This window comes from Mycteria americana, chromosome 2 (genome assembly GCF_035582795.1).
Source record: "Mycteria americana isolate JAX WOST 10 ecotype Jacksonville Zoo and Gardens chromosome 2, USCA_MyAme_1.0, whole genome shotgun sequence".
Lineage (NCBI taxonomy): Eukaryota > Metazoa > Chordata > Aves > Ciconiiformes > Ciconiidae > Mycteria > Mycteria americana.
The window spans coordinates 37,860,022-37,881,661 of NC_134366.1; the positions used below are offsets into that span (position 1 = coordinate 37,860,022).

The window sequence follows — 21,640 nt, forward strand, 5'->3', positions numbered from 1 at the left end:
GACCTCAGCCCAGAGTCTACAGACCATCAGCGTGTGAACTGGGAGTTCGAAATGAGTAGCATGTAAAATACTTCCATCTGGTTACAAGAACTATCTTACACCGAGGAGATCTTCTCTGGGCAGCTGGAGATCAGAACCACCAAAGCTATTTGCTTTGTGTTCATAATACTCCCGTATTTCTTAAGTGCTGGGCACAGAGTGATTTCAAACATCAAGAAATACTTCACAGATAAATTGGCATCCTATATCCAGGTGGCTAACTCATGGTTAGGGGTATCCTCTAAATCACAAAAACTAACTTTCCACAACACTAACTTGATTTTAAATCCTGTATTTCACATGATGTGCTAGTTTTCACTGGGATAGAGTAGATTTTCTTCATAGAAGCTAGTATGAGGCTATGTTTTGGATTTGTGCTGGAAATACACAAATGTTGATAACAGAGGGATGTTTTAGTTACTGCTGAGCAGTGCTTACACAGAGTCAACGTCTTTTCTGCTTCTCACCCCACCCCACCAGCGAGTAGGCTGGGGGTGCACAAGAAGTTGGGAGTGGGCACAGCTGGGACAGCTGACCCCAACTGACCAAAGGGATAGTCCATACATACTATATGATGTCATGCTCAGCATATAAAGCCAGGGAAGAAGAAGGAAGGAGGGGACTTTTGGAGTGATGGCGTTTGTCTTCCCAAGTAACCGTTATGTGTGATGGAGCCCTGCTCTCCTGGAGATGGCTGAACACCTGCCTGCCCATGGGAAGGAGTGAATGAATTCCTTGTTTGGCTTTGCTTGTGTGCGCGGCTTTTGCTTTCCTATTAAACTGTCTTTATCTCAACCCATGAGTTTTCTCACTTTTACCCTTCCGATTCTCTCCCCCATCCCACCGGGGGGGAGTGAGCGAGCAGCTGGGTGGGGCTTAGTTGCTGGCTGGGGTTAAACCACGACACGAGTAAGAATTTTCAGGAGCACTCCCAATGAAGCCAAGGGCACTACGTGACTGAGTGCTTACTGTTGTCAATAAGGAGTTAATACTGTGCCCTCAAATTAAGAATTACCTACATAACTTTCATTGAGGTTAAGGGGGAGTCACATGCCTAAATTCCCTTGTTTCAGACTGTACATGCAGAACTGACTGTTTTCAAGAAGCAGACAGTGGAAAAGACAGAAGATGTTTGTGTCATTGATAACTGCCAACATTTCAATTTTTTTCTGTAATACCAGCAGAAATGACAACACTTAGGATGAGCAGAACATTCAAGAGCCCACAGATATAGGAAGGGCAGACACTAATAAGTATTATGATGAATGTAGTCTGAATGGCTACTGTAATTTAAGTTAATACATTTAGCAAACAGTATGTCTACTGTTACTGTTAACTAGACAAAATTATTGAAATAATTGTCTGAATTATCACAATTAATTCATAATTAAACACTGTTTACCAAATGAAATAAATATGCTTTCAGTAGCTGGTCAGTACTCTGTTCAATGATCCCTATGAGTCACTCCGGTCAGTTTTAGACTGAATAACACATATTCCCCATGTTTCAAATGTTATGACATCTAAGCAAGGGTGTTTTGCATGAAGGCCTCCTTAACAGGGGCAACATGAACCAGAATGTGCAAAACAGAATTCCACTGAAATACACTATCTTTACCATTTAATGAAATGGGCATGATGAAATTCCTCTGTGGTCCATGTATGCGTCTTGGAATCATCAGCTTGTCTGAGGACACATAAACGGGAACATATCACATCATGGCTTTACATGCCATTCTGTCAGATCAGGCTATAATTCAAAACCCTGATCCACACCTGATGGACAAACACCTGCATAAATTGCTGGCTTATTTAATTTATTAGAGATGTTCAGTAGCAACACTGCAGCTGAAGGGCCCAAGATAATATTGAACATAGATCAGTAAGGATCAGTTTTCAGCAAAGGGCCAGCCACGTAGGTCTTCATTCTCCACTGCTTGCCTAAGTCTGACACAGACCACCACTGGTACAGAATCAGGTTCACACTCTCAAGCAGGCATTTCCTTGGCCTGCACCTGAAACATCAATTTGACCTAATTCTGTAAAAATATGATGTTTGAGGAAAATGCCTCATGGTACCCGTTCTCCTCTTCATTATTTTGTATAAGTAAATGGATACAGGAGTACAGTGAAGACTGAGCATTTACAGAAGTGCAAGTCATAAACATGGCTTAGTGAGAGAGATTATTTTGGACGATACCTGCATTTTGAAGTTTCACTCACCTTCTGAAAATTTACAAAGCCCATGAGAGAAGCTGCTTGTTTCCTGAACGCTGCCTTCAAAGCAGTGCTAGATAACATTAGAGGGAAGGCAATTCTGGTCACAAGTCAATAATGACCTATAGGTGACCTTGGGTGGCTATCACAAGGCAGTAAGTAGCTGAATAGGTAATCTCAGCCTAGAAGTGGTTAAGTACCCACATCATCTATAATGTGCCAGTCTCAGAAGCAGGAAAGAATGAATGGATAGGAAGCTGGTTAGTTCATAGACCTTGCAAAACAGTTCTCATAGTTGATAATGTGGATTGCCTATTTTTTTGTTAGGTAATGGAAATCCAGATGCATAGATTACCCCCTCCCCCTTCGTTGTGGTCTAATACCTTAAGACTAAGTACAAAATTAGCTTTAAAATAGGGGAAAAAGATGTTGCAAAAAATGAGCCTGGAGTGTTTTATTGGTACAGGCAAACAAAAATTAGTGTAACAAAAGACACAGACTTTGATAAGATGCAGCACCTGACATAATGCACTAAGAGTACTATCATGATGGGAAATGTAGGACAAGAGAGAAGTTACTAGAATAGAGCCTTTAAACAAGTGGAAATAGAATTTTTTTTAAAAGCTAGAAATACCTTTTTCTATAGTAAAGGTAGTATGGCTATTATGAGCATGCAGACATAAACACCTTTTAGAAAGGAGAACCCAGCATCAAAACATGATTGTAAGTGACTACATAATAAAACCCACTCCTTCCCACACACACACGTGCATTCATGCCTGGCTGCTTTTAATTTAAATATAAGGAAAGAATGGCAGTCCTCTCAGAAGAGAGAAGCAGAAAAGGAAGAAGGTCCCTCTGCTTCCCTGATGCCACATGACTGTTTACAGATTTCATCTTTTCCCTTCCAAATGAAATAAGTCTCAGAGGCTGAAGACCGCCAATGAATAAACTGAGTTGCCCACACCTGTCAGGCTGTCTGCGCTCAGCTCTTCTCATGCTGACCCTATTAGATTTGACTATTAAAAAGCAGCATTGGGCCATGTCAGCTCTTGGGTGGGAGACTGCCAAGGCACACTTCCATGCTGCTGGCGTTTGAAAGATTGATAATGATCCTGTGTAATACTTTTTTTTTCTTTAACCCAGGCAGTTCTGCACGGGGGTCAGTTCTGTGGTGCTACGTACCTTGTCTTGTAGCATGAGGTATAAAACTAAAATCCTAATTGCCTGTGGCCGTTAAAAATCCCATGGCACTATTTACAAATATGCAAGCAATTACAGCAGACTGAAAGTGGCCAAACTGGTTATTCTATTCTGCCAACATAAATCCTCCCACTGTAACTGAATGTAGAATTTTTTTCATCTCACAGCATAAACTTTGAAGTCTTGCTGTAAAATGCTCCTATGGCCAATATCTTTATGGAGTAGCACTTGCTTTACAATAGAGGGTGAAAGGAAGTTTGTTCTGCAGGTTGTGAGACACTGAGGCTACTTTACGATAAAAGTTCCAACACATCAGTTTGCTACAGCAGAAAATTAATAGAGATAGATTGGTTTTTAGTGGCATTTGAAACTATCTGCCTCTTCATCTACCAGTAGCTCTTCTTCTCAGACTGCCTGCACTGTTGTACTTTATTCTCCCACACATTGCTACAAGATGACTCCTTGGATTTTTAAGTTTTTCCCGTTAATTAAAAGACTTGTTCCTCCCAAAAGGCTGGGAAGAAGCTGACATTTCCAGTTTTAAATTTGATTCATGTTTGCATAGCTTTCAGGTGCAGAGGTTTTTCCTCTACTTTGCTTTGCATCCAGCTCCCTATGAATTTCTCTGTGTGGTAGTTTGGACTAAAGAAAATTCCAGCCAACAGAATTGTCTAGATCCCATTACAAAATCACTCCTAAATAAATCCATAAAAGGCTATGATATAACAATTTGTGGCTTATCATTGCCTGATCTGCTTTACAATTTAAAGGGGGGGAAAAAAACAATATATATATATATATATATATATAATCCTTGGCATAACACAGCTGAATAAGAAAAGCGGCATCCCTTTGACCTGCACATGCTGTCACCATCTTGGCCCCCCTTTACTTCTTCCTGTAGCAAGGCGAGACCAGCCAAGTCACAATTTCATCCCAGAAGCATGAAACACTGTGCTTACACCTAGCTTGAATCTACGATTTTAAGTCCGTAGTTTGAAGTTGGTTGGTGCTGGTCCTTCACAGTAAGACACGGGATGCTGGGCAGGAAATGAACTCTAAAACAGAGATGCAGATTTGGCAGAGCACTCTTCACAGAGCTCAGTGTCAGTTTTTCTAAATAAAGACGGAATTAAGCAGACACTTGCCTGAGAAATGCCAGCTTCAGAGAAACCCTGGTAAGTGAAGGTCTTAGAATTTATCAGTATGTTGTGCCATGTAAAGTGGAAAGTTGTTTATAAGGTTTCCATGCATATGCTTATTCCCACAGTTACATACTAATAAATTTTTCATCAACTTCAGGGAGAGAGACGAGAGAAACATCAAATGGCTCATGCAGCTGAAGAGCACACCATTGTCATCTACCTGGGTACTTTCATCACGTTTTAATATTTTACAGCTTTCCTACAGATCCCAGTGAACTTTATCAAGCCAGGACTCTGATCTACAGCCACAACTTCATTTTGCTTTACCTGAGATAGAAAAATGGATTTCTATCGTTTGGCTATAGAGAAGTCAGAGCCTTTCTTTTGTTTAGTTCAGCTTACGGAAATAATTGCATCTCTTTCAGAAAGAGGACAAAGAGTATTCAGCAAAAGGCACTTTGAAATTGTATTGCCTGTTTTTGAGTTACGGTTCTGAAAGCCTGGTGCAGAAGCAAGCGAATTCAATGGCTTCTCAGTTTCAACAGTCTTTGGATCAGGTTCTAAAGGGTTTTTCTTTACGCTCCTTCTAATGCTGTGTCATACTCAGACTGCAGAGCCAAAAAGAACAAAGTTTATGCATTTGGCTTTGAATATAGAATGGGATCTTAATTAGCATTCACATTCAGCTTAACTCCAGTCAAAGAAAGTTTTTATCATTAATAGAGGAGCGAAAGGTAAGCCGATGCATATCACTTCTCTAAATCTTATCCATACATCTCCCTGATGGAAGAACCAGCACATACACTACCATCAGTACATGTAATTAGTGGCAGTATGCACAAAGAGGTATATCCTAACTAGATGCTGGAAAAATACATTAACCAGTTATCTGTATATAGAGGTACATGAAAAAATATTAAAGAGTGGCATGATTATATCTGGGTGCCTCTGCTATAAAAAGCATTTGTATTACCCTTACTTCTCTGAATAAATTCAAATGACAGCCCCATTTCATTTCTTCATTCAGTCTGGAGGCCAGATGGCATTAGAATCATTTACTTCACCTTGTTGTGCTTAATTACTACAATCAACACACTATTTTCCAAATTAATCATAACAAAGTAATTTCATTAGTAACACAGCAGGCTGTTGAATTATTAGCATCATAACAGTTTGCAAACAATTAAACTTTATTTGAACCTTAAAAATTTGCAGAGTAGAACATTATTGTAAGATCTAATGGCAGTATAGTACAAATCCAGAACAGAGCAAATAATCAAGTAAAACGCTGTACAAAATATGACTTACAATCACCTTTTTAAAAATGAGCTGTCTTACTGTTCACAGAAAGGCAAGTGCAAGCGAAGTAAACAAAGAAAATAAAGCAATTAGCATTTTCTACTATTGAGTTTTGTTTAAGTTGTATTAATGGGGGTTTTCTTATCCAAAAAAGGTTATGGTATTTGCACAGATTTAAAGTAAACAATTCATCCGTGGTCTATTGCTGGTTTAGTCCAAGCCACTTCGAGTGAGTTTCAGGACATCTTTCACGTTTTGAATTTTAAGGCAGTTTGTTTACTCCTTCCCATATGTACTTTGGGGGGGGGGGGGGGGGGGGGGGGAGGGGGGGAACCCTAAAGGAGAACTACAGACAAAAGACACTTTATTTCTCTGTTTGCCACCACCCAGAAGAGAAAGGCCTCGGCAGGCCCGCTACTCATCGCTTGGGATGGGACTCCCTCTCCTGGAAAAACGGCAGAAGCGGCGCGGGGGCGCAGGGGAGGGGGAAGGGGACCGGCTCGGCCTCCTCCGGTGCTATGAAAATTTGCTGCCATCTACCGCCGCGGGCGCGCAGTGCAGCGCAGGGCCGCGCAGCGCAGGGCAGGGCCGGGCCGCGCAGGGCAGGGCCGCGCAGGGCAGCCTCCGCCCGCCGCCCCTTCCTTTCCCTTCCCCGGGCACCGGCGGCGGCGGCGGCTGCCGCGCAGCCGCTCCCGGCGCGGCACCGGCGTCCCCGCACCGGTCCTGTCCTAAGTCGAGTTTCACGCGTGTGCACAGCGTCTTAACGAGGGGGGGGATTTACTCCCCAAAAAGTAGGCGGTGGTGGTGGAATTCGGCATTACATAATTAATAAAAAGACATTTAGGTGGGCAGATTTATTACGCTGCCATGCTAACAAGACAGAAGGAGCTTTTCTAGCCGTGATATTAACGCTTCACATTCTGTACACAATCCACAAGTACACTTGATAAATTAAAGTAGTAAAAGATCTGAAGACTATAATCTATCATTTTAATGCTTCACTGATAATGTACAGAATCAATTTCAATGACTATCTCTTTTTTAAAAAATTACAACAAAACTCTGTACCCTGTTTGACTCCTATTAGAACCCAGCGCACCATCAAGTACCATGCAGCAGCTAAAATAAAGCACAACATCTTAGCTTACTGAAAGGATCTAATTCTGAGTTCAGACTAACGTCACCTTTTAACCCACAGTGTTTCCAGGGCCCGCCTGAAGCGTAAACAGCACAAGCAACTACAAGGGGACCTGCACAGGCTCAGCAATTCGCAGACTGGCTTGACCTGCCTCTTTGGCAGATTAACTGTCTCACAAATCAAGTGTGTGGGAGGATTCGAAAAAGTTGATCTTGCATGCTAATAGTAAAGCACATCTCCAAAACAAGAGGATTTAAAGTATTAAACACTCTGCCCAACCTCTCGTCCACAAGTAAGAGTATTTTAGTGTACTTTTTTATGTGTCAGCTGATGCTTTTAGCCACAAAGTTCTGGATTTGACACTACGACTGCACGTAGCCGTTATTAACCCACATCGAGTTGAAGACGTCTGTTGCACAACATGTATCAGGAATTCTACATACCAACAAGGTATCCAGATTTGACTCTGTGAAAGTATCTGTAAGGTACAGATAAAGTACTTCACACTACCATGGAAAAAAAAAAAAATCATTCTTACCTGCCATTTGGCTCATGTTGACTTAGCAAAAATTGTGGGGTTTAATATATTATCTTTGTACAAATTTTCACGTAATTCATACCTCCAAGTCAGAACGGTATCAGGGCAGTATTACCACACAGACTGATTTATTACATCAGCAAAAGAGCCAAGCTTTCATTTTGGGTAACAAAATATTAATTAACAACAACAACACTAAATATATGAGAAAAATAAATCATTGGCTAAAACATAATACAAAAACATTTGGAAGCGGAATACCCTGAAGACTTGCAATATTACACATAAATTTCCCTTGATTTTCCTAGGAAACTGCACAAAATGTACAGTGAGCATTAAAAGGTTAATGCATGCATGAACTGAGTAACAGTTTCCTACTTTCAAAGTTCAGCTTAATTTTTCTACATCTGAGGAACAGGAAAACATAGCCAAATTCCCTGAAAGAACACAAACCTCTAGCTATACAGAGTGCTGCTTAGGAAAAGAGCAACAGGCACTATTTGGCTGCTTGTGCCCCATATGTTAATTACCATCTATTTCATTTCCTAGCATTACAATTCTATAAAAAGTGGCTAAGAAGAACATTTCCGCAGAATTATGATCAATTACAGTTTTTAATGTTTAGTATACACAAGGCAACGATCTGACTACATTCACTGAAACCACAAAACGTGTACGGCAGAATCTTCTTCTTCCAGAGGCTGGGTCTGTAAACTGCAGCTGCACACCACTCCTGATTTCAAGTGCAGATTTCTCCTGATTAGGGAGAGGGAAGTTGAAAGGTCATCATTAACCAAAAAACCTCAAACACGTGTATCAAACCCAGCCCAAATATCTATCCCCTTCCACAGTTTTCTGCACAGACAGATACATACATATTACTAAAGTAACAAAACTAACTAGAAAGCACACCAATTTTATTTTACAAAAAAAAAAAAAAATCTGGAAAAGGAACGTAGTTATAAAATACATCATCTTTTGTACACTGTGGTTTAATATTTCATACAGAATCCCAGAAAAAGTGCTTTAATTGAACCTTCAACATATTTTGCCATAATCTTTACGTTAACAGGACTCCTACAGAGGTTCCAGGAAAGAAATACTTATGAAACAGAGAACAAGGGAACATATAAGCCATTACAGAAGATTGGATTAAAATGTACTTACCCAGGCCTCTCAAATATCATACATCTCCATTATGTAGGCTTTAGGCACCAAGCCAATGGTTCCCTTCATTTCTCCTACCCACCAGCCAAATCTATTGTACTCCTAATTGAAAACAATATGCAATATTAACCTTTAGTCTGATATAAATGCAATAGAGTTTTGTATGCAACTCCTTATGGATGCTTTCTCTTATATACAGTTATAATCATTTCAACTGAAAATTAAAACATTATATCTTTTTGTTAGAGGCATTCACATGCAGAGTTAGGCAAAGATAAAAGTTAAATTTTAAAAAGGCCAGGCATACTCAGGAAAATTTCTTAATTACAGACACGCTTCTCTATCACACCTACTAAAATAGCTGCCCTCTCTATCCTGTATTCATCACAAATATAAAAATCTTATCTTTGTAACTCAAATCTAATAGCACAATGTTGACATACAAGAATCAACAGGGATTCTTTCAGTATCACAAGGCTAAACTCTTAAGAAACTTACAATCAACTTATTTTAAATACTACTTCGCTCAAATATGAAGGGAACACCATATATCTAAGACATAATCTCTTTCTACGGACAAAGTCTACTATTGCTTTAGGCTTGCAGAAAATTCTACGGCAGATCTCATATGTCTGACAGATGACTAATGTACTTTTGTTTGAAATTTGTTTAGGCTTAGTGAGATAAATATGAAACAAAATGAATTATAATAGTTTAAAGAAATAATATCTTCCAAAAGCAATACCAAGTAAGAGTATTGTGGGATCCAAATTTAATTTTTTTCCTATGAGGTAAATATTTTAAGATCAATCCCAACAGCGGTTCAATAAATTGTAACAGCTGAAATTGCACACACACATATATTGAGTTACAAATGAAGCATTATTAAAACAGAGACCCCATTCAAAATGGAATGATTAGCAAGATAGAAATTACTTTGGAACAAACATGGAAAATACAAAATACACAGATATCTCTGATAAGCAACATCTGCTTCCTGCTACGCTGCTCTTCTGATGAGAAAAGCAAAAGGCTGTAGGATTTTGAATTAATAGTCCTACTGAGATGAAGCTATTATTTTGACTGTAGATAAAGTTTTTCAGTTATAAATAGTCAAGTGGAGCTTAAGGGTTAATGGAGTTTCATTAGAGCCTGAGCTATAATGATTTGCTGCTGGCATATTTGGCCTGGTCGAGAGTTCTCTAGGGTCCTATGAGGTGCTTAGTGTACTCAGCTCTCCCTGTGCTTAACTACGATGAAGCCCTGTTGATGGCCCGCTTTCATATGCAGGCCCAGGCTTTTTTTTTTTTTTTTTTTTTTTTTTTTTAAAAAACCACGCTTGCATGCAGGCACACACGCACTTTCATATTTTCTTATTGTGGAAGGCTGAACACCAGTCTTAAATTAAACATTTTCTTCCTTCTCTTCACAGTGAATTGGTGATTTAGAAGACTATCCTGCCATCCATAAGATACTGCAGTAAGTGCGATTTAAAGAAAATCCACATAAAAAGCAGCAGGAAAACCTTCATTTATGACGTGAACGCACAAACTAGAAAGCTGCAAAAATAATTCCACCTTCTTCCACCTTCCACTGCAGAACAGACTGCTGGGCACGGGTCTGGTCTGAAAGTCTAGAGGTATCTGAACCTGATCTTCAGTGCAAACTGCTCTCCACAGAAGTTAAGAACCTTTCCCATGGGGCTACACATTATACCCTAAATCCTTAAAGGCTAAATAATACCCTGACGCTGAGGTTTATAATGTTCCAGATCAGCCTGTTTAAAAATCTATGTTTTATCTCACAATACACTGGTTAAATATACAAACTGGATTTCTAAACTGAAGTGGGAAATTGCTGAAAGGAACAGTACTCACGTATACTACTGGAATCTCAGCAATAAATCTCTCCAAGAGAAAGCAACAAAAGATTTTAAGCTGTTACATGGAACTCATGAAGTGACTGACAAGAGTGATTAAGCAAGTTTTGCTAGACATCAGCCAAAAAAGCAAACAATACATGAAATGAGGGAAGTGGCTTAGTTAAACGGTCATTAAATTGCATATGACAAATGGCATAGAAAGAGCCTGTGGACTACATTATCCATTGAAAATGTTTCACTTAGCAACACTACATGAACTTAGAAAAAATTGTTTTTAAAGAAACAATTCAGATACCTCAAATTAAAATTAAAAGCATGCTGCTGTTTTGAAAACTTTCCGGTTTTTGCTGCTTACTAATACACCACTTACTGCTCTGGCATGAAGCTAAGTGAGAAGATGAAATGAATGTTGATGTAACAGACTAGTAAACTAATTTAAGGATTCACTGCAACCATTATACCATACAGACAATATTGCAACACAGAAGCTTTTACTTTACATTACTATTCTTTGCATGGGTCTCAAGAGCAACATGAATCCCAATTAAACTATCTGCAGTCTATAGAAGTCTGAACAAAAATATAATGCAGATACCTGGCTACCAAGAATATAAAACTTTAATCTCAGGTTTTAGAATAATTAGATAGCACTCCCTTTTAAACTGATTAAAGTACAGACATTTCTCTCTACACTGCTAACCACTCCTTTCTGTCCTCAGTACCACAGAAGAGTGCTTACTAGTCAGGCAGATAAGCAGTCCTCCCCAGTCCTTTCTTCAAGTCACATATAAAATCCGAATTGATGTATTGTTTCTATCAACATTATCAATTATAAACTCCTTCCCAGCAATATAATTTAATTAATACACTGCTGTTGTGAGGTCCATATGTCTATTACTGCTGTTTCAGATGTGCAGAATAAAAGTCTAAAGCCCACATTTGTGGGAAATAATGATTAATACACAGAAAGATATGAATACGGTTAGGAGTTTTATATGAATTCTTAAGAGCTGGGAAGCACAGTGCTTTTGCAAGCTCCAGCTTCAGATCTCAGGTACCACTGGGTTTACCATCTGGTATCCCTCACTGCATTCAGCTCTTAACATCACTGCTAACATAGGCAAGCGACTATACTTCAGAAGGACTGATAAAATAATGAAGAGTCCTTTAATCTACAGGAAACCATTGTAGTCAATTTATAAGAAATATTGCATCCCTTTGTAGGATGTGTAATTATTTTCTATTAATCATGTGCTATAAAGCTATATTATGTGGTTATTCTGTTATCACTAGAAAGAGGCCTGCAGTCAGCTCCTGACAATGTTAGGTAATTACTAACACAAAGCTTCTTTCTCCTTATGTAGAAATGCTATCAAGATCCAGAGGTGCTGTGATGCTCGCTGTATGAAAATAACTCTCCAAAGAAATTCAATAACTGCAAAATGAATTGCTCCAAGGCAAACAGAGGGATAGGGGAGGGGGGCAGGGCCAGATCCAGCTGCCCTGCAATGAGGAGAATGCACAAGTGTGCGGCCGCAGCTCTGCCATGTGACTGGGAGCACATTTGCCATACCGGGCAACGCTAGGCAGGGCGGGGGGGAAGGGGCCACCGCAACCCCTGAAGACAAGCGCCAGGGCAGTGGAATATATCATGCCAAATAACACGAAACAACCACCTTAACAAATGACCAAATGCTTTCTAAGCCACTTCTGTGTTTTCACTGTCTGGAAGAGTGGATAGGGTTTTTTTTCCCCAGCAGAAATTTATTAACCAAAATGAAGTAGTTTCACAGGGCAGCAAGGAAGAGGTTACGACTTAACATTTAACACGCTGGCAAAACACTCTCCACACAGCATCCTCCGATAGCGGGGGAAGAAAATCCCACCAGGGTTTACAGGCTCCTTAAACGCTCTCAACTGAACGCACCGTGAGCAGATGCTTCTCCTTGTCCCCATCCCACCAGTTTCACTGCACCGATGTCTATGTACCTATGGCTCCATGAGACACTGATCATAAAAGTTTTTGCACTTGGGGAAAACACAGTAGGTAGAAATACACTACTTGTTTTTTACAGGTATCTTTTAAATCCAAGATTTTTGTACTATGTAGAAGAGAATTTTGACATGCAAGAAGAGAAAATGTTTATATGCAAGAGGATTTCCAGAACAGTCTCTACTACCTTTAGAACAGATCCTCTGCATAAATGAGGATCTCCAGATGCTTTGCACCACATTAACTTCTACTGACTTCAGCAAAAGTTGAGAACATCTAGTCCTTGTGCAATTAGCCCCTATTGTTCAATACATATGGTATGGGTTTTGTGTTTGTGCGGTGGTTTTTTAATTTGTTTTGTTTTTTAAAAAGTTGCTGAAAATCATCGTGTTTCAATGCCTCGAAGAAAACAATGGAGTTGCATTTTAAAAAAACACAACTGAAGTGTGTGAATTCAAGATTTTTCTCCTGCCCTCTTCCAGTGGCACTGTAAGTAATATTAACTTATGGGCTGAAGATCTGCAAACTTTAAAACTGAAAAGCAAAACATAAGTTAATATTAAGATTTAAGTTAATATAATAAGTTAATATTAACTTAGCCTTGTTTGGGGTTAAAATAAGTAGCCTCTCCTATCAAGCTAGACATGTGCGGCAAGCAGGGAGAAATTTTTTTTTAAGAATATCCTGGGGGGCAATTTTGGCAAGATAATATTTTAAAACACCTCTAATTCATCCAGGAGATTCAGACTAGCTAAAAAATTTTAGAACTTCCTTTGGTGTAATTGCTGAATGATACACTATCAACCAGGGACCATTTTTGGCACAGAACAGCATTTTCTTTAAAAAGCAGAAAATGACAAATGTTTTAGATAACTGAATGAGACTTCTTCACAGGTAGTAGAGTTGTTTTAAGACAGCAATAAAATGGTCATCTGTAAGAATATAAGCCTCAGATTTATTGTACGGTTGCGTTACTAGGTTTTATTTCCTGCAATGACATGAGACAAAATAGACACCAATTAAAGAGTTCCAATATAAATCAGGGTAAGCAGACTGAATTCTGAACCAAAACTGGCCCCTGAAAACACCCTGGAATAATAGAAGAGCCATTTTATTTTCCATTAGATGACACAATGCCAAAATTTTTTCTAATCACGTAGGTAAATGCTTACATGTTATCAGTATGCAAACCAACAGACCTAGAGTCACTTTGCATTAGTCTATCTTAACTAACCTTCCATTTAAAGGCCTTTGCTCCTATCTTATGTTTAGCCATGTATCTTTTTTTTTTTTTTCCTGGAAGGAATATACCTAAACAAGCCAGAAGAAGGAAATGTACAACTTCATATTGCATTTTAGTTTTGATCAGAAGCATCCCACTGAAGTGACTCTCCCAATGCTCCCACCTTGGCTCACTTCGCAGAGCCATCAGTCTCAGAGCACACATGCTACATTTCTTTTACATGAAACTAAAATGGAAGATGCACTTGAATGTGCTCCAACCACTAATGTGTTCTCATTCCACAAAACCAGGCTAGACCTCTTCGGACATCAAACCCCTTTGCAAATGCATGGCGTGGATGCCGGGGCCTCAGCACTAAGTGTTTCACTCTGCAAATCTGCTCCTATTGGTACTCCCTATTTGCTAAGGTAGACATAGGCAGTATGGTCATGGAAAGAGAAAGTACTTATAAATACGGATCTCAGTATGGTCAGTCAGAAAACAGCCTGTTTTTTCAGACAAAAAAAGGATTTTAGTCGCCTTTCACATCTTTTTGAAAAATACTGAATAAATAAATTTTATGAAGATTATACAGATAATGTACAAAGTGCTCACACTGATTATGAAACAGCTGCACTGTTAAGTTGTACTTTATTTCATAAGCAGTAATCTGAGCTATAGAGATTTCTTTGTTTGTCTTTTCACTAAGCAAAAAATACAGGTTGAGATGTGAGCATTTTAACAGACATTTCTTGTATTGAAAAAACAAAAAATCTGCCACACTGGAAATGTACAACTACTGAATAAAGGGTAATCTAGATACCAAGTTAACACTCTACTTTCACAGAAAATTCTAGAGCAAAGGGTTCAAAGGTGAGATTTCCATGAATCATAAATACCAGAGTGAGCAGCATTATATTGCATTGGCATATACTGAAATAATAACAGGGAAGAATTCCAGTTTGAGATATAATTTCTGATTTTGAAGTACTATTTGTTGTTTTAATGCAAATATAAATATAAATGAGATAGGAATTAAAGTAGCTTAAAAGTTAAGAAATGACAGTAATTCTACTAAGCAGGTGCCTGCTAACATCTAAGTAAATTTCCATTACTAATTGCATTTGGCTGATGAAACTATGGAATTTCCCAACACAAAACATGCACCTAAAGCAAACAAACAGATACTGCAAGTGCTGTACTTGCATAAATTGTGCATACCAAACTTAAACAAAAAAAAAAAACAACCCACCAACAAAAAAAAACCCAAGGCTACCTCCACTCACAGTTGTCTTTGTTTCTGGAAATTGATTTCTTGAGTGGAGCTATGGAAGATTTATAAAAAGGATTGTTATGTCACGGTTTCCTTCCCCATTTATCATATGGGCTTGAAAGCAAAGGCAAGCCTGTAAATGAGCAGGAGTTAAGAACAATCATCCTTTTAGAAAACAGGACGCCCAAGTATTGCATTTCTAATAGTCAGTATTAACTAAGAAGTCAATATTAACTAAGAAATCTTATTAATAGAGTCCCTCTATCAGTAGAGCTATAAGATGTTTTCTACTGCATAGCAGGAGAGGGGTACATAGTTTTCTGAAAGTTCACATGGTTCATAGCCTAAGTTATAAAAGCCACTTAAATATTCAATAATATTATAAATTAAGATGATAATAGTATGAGTTTATCTGTACAGATACATTGATCAATTAATCTGAAAAGTTAACTATTTTTTTAAATAAATAAAAGTTAATAAGTACTATTGCAACAGTTCTGTTAATTCTGCTCAGATTAAAAACTCAACTTCTGAAGGAAACTCTCAAAGGTAGAAAAACCTAGAAAAAAGGTTTGGGGTTTTTTTGTAAGAGCCCATAGGGCTGCTGCCACACAAAAGCCACAATAGACATAAATATTTAGGTAATAGCTAAAAAAGTTTTTGAATGCACCTTTAAAACAAGGAAAACATGCTTTTCTACAGTAATTACTTTAGTCGGGCACAGGTATTTGTATTATCAGAGTATAAGCATGCAAATAATGCTCACTGCACTAACATCGAATTTTGATGCTCAGTTTAAAGCAAATTATGTTGGATTTGTCTTTGCATAATGCTTAGCTATTTTAGGAAGTAAATGTTGCCAAACTGAAACCTTGATCATTCTTCTAAAAGGCATTCACCTAGAAACTTACATGTAACATATTGCTCTTCCTGCTTTATTTAAATTATAACAATGCCCAAATTTGCTAAACTGGTTCATAATTACTTCTGTTGTACGAATGATCTCATTTCTTGGAAACAAAATAGCCACTTTTCCCCTAATTTCTATAAAGGTATGTGAAAAGCAGGTAAAAATATATTGCTTTGGCATAATTATTGCTGGGAGAGACAAATATCTATCTTATCACGTTCGTCAGAGCAAGCTATACCATTTATATTTCATTGTAAAACAAAGAACTATTACATGTTGCACAAATATGCTCGATATTTTGTTAATGCTTCACCCTTCCTACTATAATACTGCTATACCCGTACTTACTTCCTTATCAGCCAAATGTGATTTTCAAGAGTAATGTTCATACCTGGCTGACATATGATAGAAAGGCAATAAAGCCATAGCTAGGTTCAAGCTGAAGCTGAATTTATGACACCATTTTGGATCCATACACATCGTCTCCTGTCAGTACCTGCATCTCTCATTTTCAACCACTAGATGGTGTGAAAAAATAAAAAAATTGCCAAGGGTTCCTGCCAACTGCCACAAAACCCAAGTATTAATGTAGTGGATTAGGAAATATTTTTTGAAGAAAAGTCTTGACCCACTTCAGGATGGTTAGGTTCACTTTTCCTTTGGTTATATTTTCACTTACCAAACAAAGAGCTCGTAAATGATCAGACCTTGAAACTGAATCAAGTGGAGGGTTAAGATGGATAATTCTCTGGCACTTTCCCCTCCAAGGACCCTAAATTCAGAGCTGACAGTAGTGGCCAACACTCATTTTTCTGAAAAAGCTGTAACAATCTTTAAGTGAAACAGGGCTGAATTTTCTGGGTTGTATTTTGCAGTAGAAATCATTCCCAAAGAGAGAGGCTCTATATATCTGGAGCAGCAGCAAGCCTGTTTCAAGGACCGATTATGGATTAATCACAGCATGACCACAAGGCAGTTGATATACAGAGGACAGCTTAAGCTACTGTTTTTCTATTCTGCTCCATTTTTTAAATTAAATTTCTCATTCTTTGGGGGAAGGAGTAGCAAATTATTTTTTCACCTACAAACTGAAGATTAAGATTTTATTAGTCCCCATACTGTACCAGAAGAGCACAACCCACAAAGAGGCCAAACTTGTGCAGTGAAATCTGTTTGTTCATGGGCTTTTTTGGGGGAGGGGGAGTGGAAAGAGGTGGTTATTTTAAATTAGTACCATTCTTCAGTGCTGTATAACTGCTTGAAAGTCTGCCCAATCCAAGAGTGTTATCCGGCCTTTAGTAATGCAATTCAGTTATTAGTTTAAGTGACAATGAAATACCTCAAAAGACATACATGGTCACATTACCATTAGTAATATATCTTCTATATTTTTATATAGGACTTTCTTTCTATCCATAAATCTTAAATTTATTTAAACAGAAGCTGTTACATTTATTATCCGGAAACATTGCAGTTAAAGGTATCACGGAAGATTTAAAGCAATTGTGACAAAACTGAAGAGTTTGAAACTAAGACAAACAGATGCCTTTAGCTTTCATGCACGTATTTGTATATTTCAATGGCCTACCATATCTTTGGCATTAATTATACTGAACGGCAATTACATCTGAGATATATATTCTACATATATTTTAAAAGGTGTTTTTTTCAATGAGAACTTGAAAAGCTCAGCTTTTTTCTAATATGTGGGGAAAAGATAAATTTCCTTTGATGAATTGTTCAGGAGTAGACTTCAATGGATCATGAGATATATATTTTAGGAGAGGTTTTAGTTTTGGTTGGGGGGGGGGGAGGATTAAGAAAATTAACTAACATTAAAGTAGAATAAAATTTCATGCTTATACTGTTTATCATCACTTTAGATGAGAGGAATTATATTTCTCATTTGCTTTGTAAACAGGAAAGCAGTAAATTAAAAATTGTCCAAATCTGTCAGAGCAAACAAATTTGCAATCTGAGCTGTCAGAACAATTACAATATACATACAAAGACGAAAGCATAGTTCAAAAAAACAAACCATCTTCTGTAGCAAGATGCCCAAAAAGTCAGAATCAGCACAGTCAGGAATATAAAACAGGAAACAAAAAACATAACATACACGATAATTTAAAATTCTACAAGGTTAACTTTTACAAGCAGAAAGCACATTGTCTCCTGTTAAATCAGCTAACAAATGGTAGCCAAGATTTAACAAGTAAATAAACATGCTTTTAAGTTAATTCCTGTTACACGGCTATGTTTTAAATGTGATTATAGTTCATTTGACAAAATAATTAATTGCAGTGAATATCTGATTGCAAACAAAGGATCTGAAAGGGAGTGCCAATTTCCCCCCATAGAACTGTGGGAATGTGCCCTTCTGCCATGGCTCTCTTTTTACAACTATGTAGCCCCAGTAGCACACCGTACCTTGCTGAGAATGTAGATAACATCACCACGTTTAAATGTCAACTCATCAGGTACATCTCCTGTACAGTCCCACAAACCTTGATAGAAATTGGCGTAATCGGTATTTTTGCCATCTGCAAAGAAAACAGCATCTAATTACAAAAGGATAAAGATTGAGGGACTAAAGTTACTCTTTAGATCTCCAGATACTACAAAGCAATTTATTAGCATACATTTCTTACTCCTCTTTTTAGAAACAGCTCCTTCATACCACAAAAGCAAGTGGAAAACAAGTTTAATGTGCGATTCCTCCACTGGCAAGTTGTAGCACTTAAAGACATGTAGCTACAGGTTTTCAAAGCATTTTCCAGCTGCAACTTAAAGCAGCTAGTTTTCCTCTACTAATGTATTTCCAGCAAGCCATATTTGTATCTCAACTTGAAACTGATAAAATTGCTAGAATATAATTAATAATAATCTGTGAAAGGAAGCCAAAGTAAGTATTTTGTGATACGCTCCCCCTCCCTCTCCTGTTCCAACAAAACTAAATAACTTCTCTGAGAACCTTTGAGATAATCCTTGATTGTTCCTTCTGAAATATTGGAGAACTTGGAAACTGTTGCTGAAGCTGCATTTTAAAAATATTTGTGTCAGCTCCAGTTTAGGACATTAAGCTCTGGCTAAACATGCAACTACACTGCAGTCATAAACTCATCCTTCTAACAGCATAAGCACAATGGATGTGCTGTGTTCAAGCTGCCATACAGACCATTAACTGATTGATTATTTAGCACTCTTTGCTCTGTAATACGGCAATAACACAGTAATAAATGCTTTGTCATACACTTACAATACAGAGTACATCTACTGAAACACAGCGCTTACACACGGTTAAATACACTGGGTGCTTCTGTTACACTGCAAACTATTTCCTGTTTTTAATTCCATGAGAATGGAGCATGATGAGTTAATGCAAAAAGAATGTAAGCAATACCACTAAGATGACCAGTTACATTATGTATACACTAACCAGACAGAATGTATATGTACTAATAATTTACATCACTGGAAAGCTATCTTCTAATTCTGGTAACATAAATATCACTGAACTGGCTGGATCAAGGCTGTCAGTTTTGTTATATGATCCTTGAACAGCAGGCTTGCTAGTTATTCCAACATATACCAGTTACATTTGCATGTCGTTAGCACTCTACACCATTATTTATAGTTTACAATTTAATCATGATCGGTTCACTTTATTACTGAAAAAAATCCTGCTAAAATACCAAGCATCAAGCAAGAGAAAGTGTCACGCTATTAAAAAAATATAGCGGTATTCAACTTGTGTTTTTTTCTATTTTGACAAATACTTAGATTTTAATTTTAATACTCTCTGTATGAGGAAGAAGAGCTTGTTTTCTGTTTATCCACTTCAGTCTGTGTTCTGTGCTATCTTGTTTTGATGGCAATACTGTCATAAGGCTAAATATTCACAACCTTGAATTTAAAGCTGCTGTGCAAGTTAGCCACCATTTAGTTTTCCATAAACTGGTGATTAGTAGCTACCACTTTGCTATAGAGCACTAGGGGGCGTTCTGACTACTAGTGCACAAATTCTTCTGTCATCGCACCAAAAGCAGCTATATATACATATATAAAAACTCCCAACCATTCAGAAATAGGACATTTGGTTATTGTAAAATACATAGAATAATTTCAAGAGGAATGAGGAAGCAGTTTGAAACGTTGCACCTCCAAATTTTGGCCCTTCCTATTTGTCAGCTCACTATTCACCTATTTAGCATTAGACAATTATAATCAGTAACACAGGTTAGCACCAAATTAATTTGTGATAAATATTAAATCAGAATCTCTCCTCAGTCTTTTGATACTGCACTGATCACAGTTCCCAGCACTCTCTCATAAAAGATAATGTAAGCCCACATGAGAAAAAACTAAAAGAGCTATTTCAGTATATCCCACCTTTCAAATCTTTCAGCCGTTGTCTTATTGATTTGGTTTAAAATACATTAATCAGGACTTTTACTTCTTCAGAATTGCACTGAAATGAATCATGTTTCTTCACACTGACCTTTATCACTTTGAGGTCTGTTCTTACCTTTATGTGCCTTAAGTAACTCCTGTTATCACTAATGGGAGTTACATGGGGAACATCAGCCACAGAAGAGATCCCACAACAGGTGAGACGTATCTCTCCCTAGATGTTCATGATGAGCATTTAATGAAGCCTTAAAGTGGGAAAGCAACTCAGCTAATAACATGGTAATGCTGGAAAAGACGTATTTTAAAATAAGCTTATTGCAATAGCGAAGATGTTGCCCAAAGACTAACCATGGCTCTGTGCCCTCATTTGTGAATTCAACATAAGACAGAGTTGTTTAAATCAGAAAGCCACATTTCTTGGAAAAACATATACCGGTATACCAGGAGCACAGAAATGAAAAACAGGGAGAGAAAGTACCAGTGTAAGTTTGTGAATAACTATGCTGGTCTTCCAACAAGTGTTAATTTCGAATTCGAAATCCCCTCTCGTACCCACCAGCACAAGTTTCTCCAAATTCTCTAAGTGCAACTACACATGCATAAAAGCCAACTGTAAATTTTACTTCAGAATCTATACATCTAACAGGCAAAATGCTTCATAAAATGATTCATAGTGCTTCACAAACACAGAGGTAGAACAAAAAGAAAGCTGCAAAAACCTCTGCAAAACACAAGCCCATTCTTTCTTACTTCATCCCCTCTTTCAGTTGGGGAGGATCCTACCAAATTTCATTTGATTGCCTCTGAAGAACTGAATAAAACAAAACCAGGAGACCTGGGTAAAGGAATTTGGTATTTATATGGTAATAAAATTACATGGAGCTTATTAAACACATGTAATACCTGAAAACAGCTGGTGAATTTAGCATCAAGAACTTATGTGCCCATTAGAGTTCAAATTCAAAAGGTATTGATTCGCTGGCATTACTCTGTCACAACTACACTCTATTCTTATACACTGTGAAATGTTGTGTGCCTGAAAAATACCATGATGACATAATCGCAAAACCAAAGTCTGTCGTATTTTGAAGGCATGGTCACTTAGGCCACAAGTATGAATAAGATGTGATTTAAAAAAATTTAAATGTGTGGTGGAGGGTAGAAAGCAGTTTGTTTTTACCTACCCACTGCTTTTAATATT

General features: G+C 37.8%; 1 protein-coding gene across 1 annotated transcript in view; it reads right to left on the bottom strand.

Moving 5' to 3' along the window:
- Positions 1-6,210: 6,210 nt before the first annotated feature.
- The window catches only part of SKAP2 (src kinase associated phosphoprotein 2), a 122,285-nt gene continuing 106,855 nt past the window's right edge, over positions 6,211-21,640 (bottom strand). Inside the window, exons 11-13 of the mRNA XM_075493034.1 lie at positions 18,457-18,569; positions 8,747-8,848; positions 6,211-8,335 (exon numbers count right to left, since the gene is read on the bottom strand). Coding sequence (XP_075349149.1) covers positions 8,756-8,848; positions 18,457-18,569 — 206 coding nt within the window. The 3' untranslated portion in view covers positions 6,211-8,335; positions 8,747-8,755. The remainder of the gene's footprint in view (positions 8,336-8,746; positions 8,849-18,456; positions 18,570-21,640) is intronic.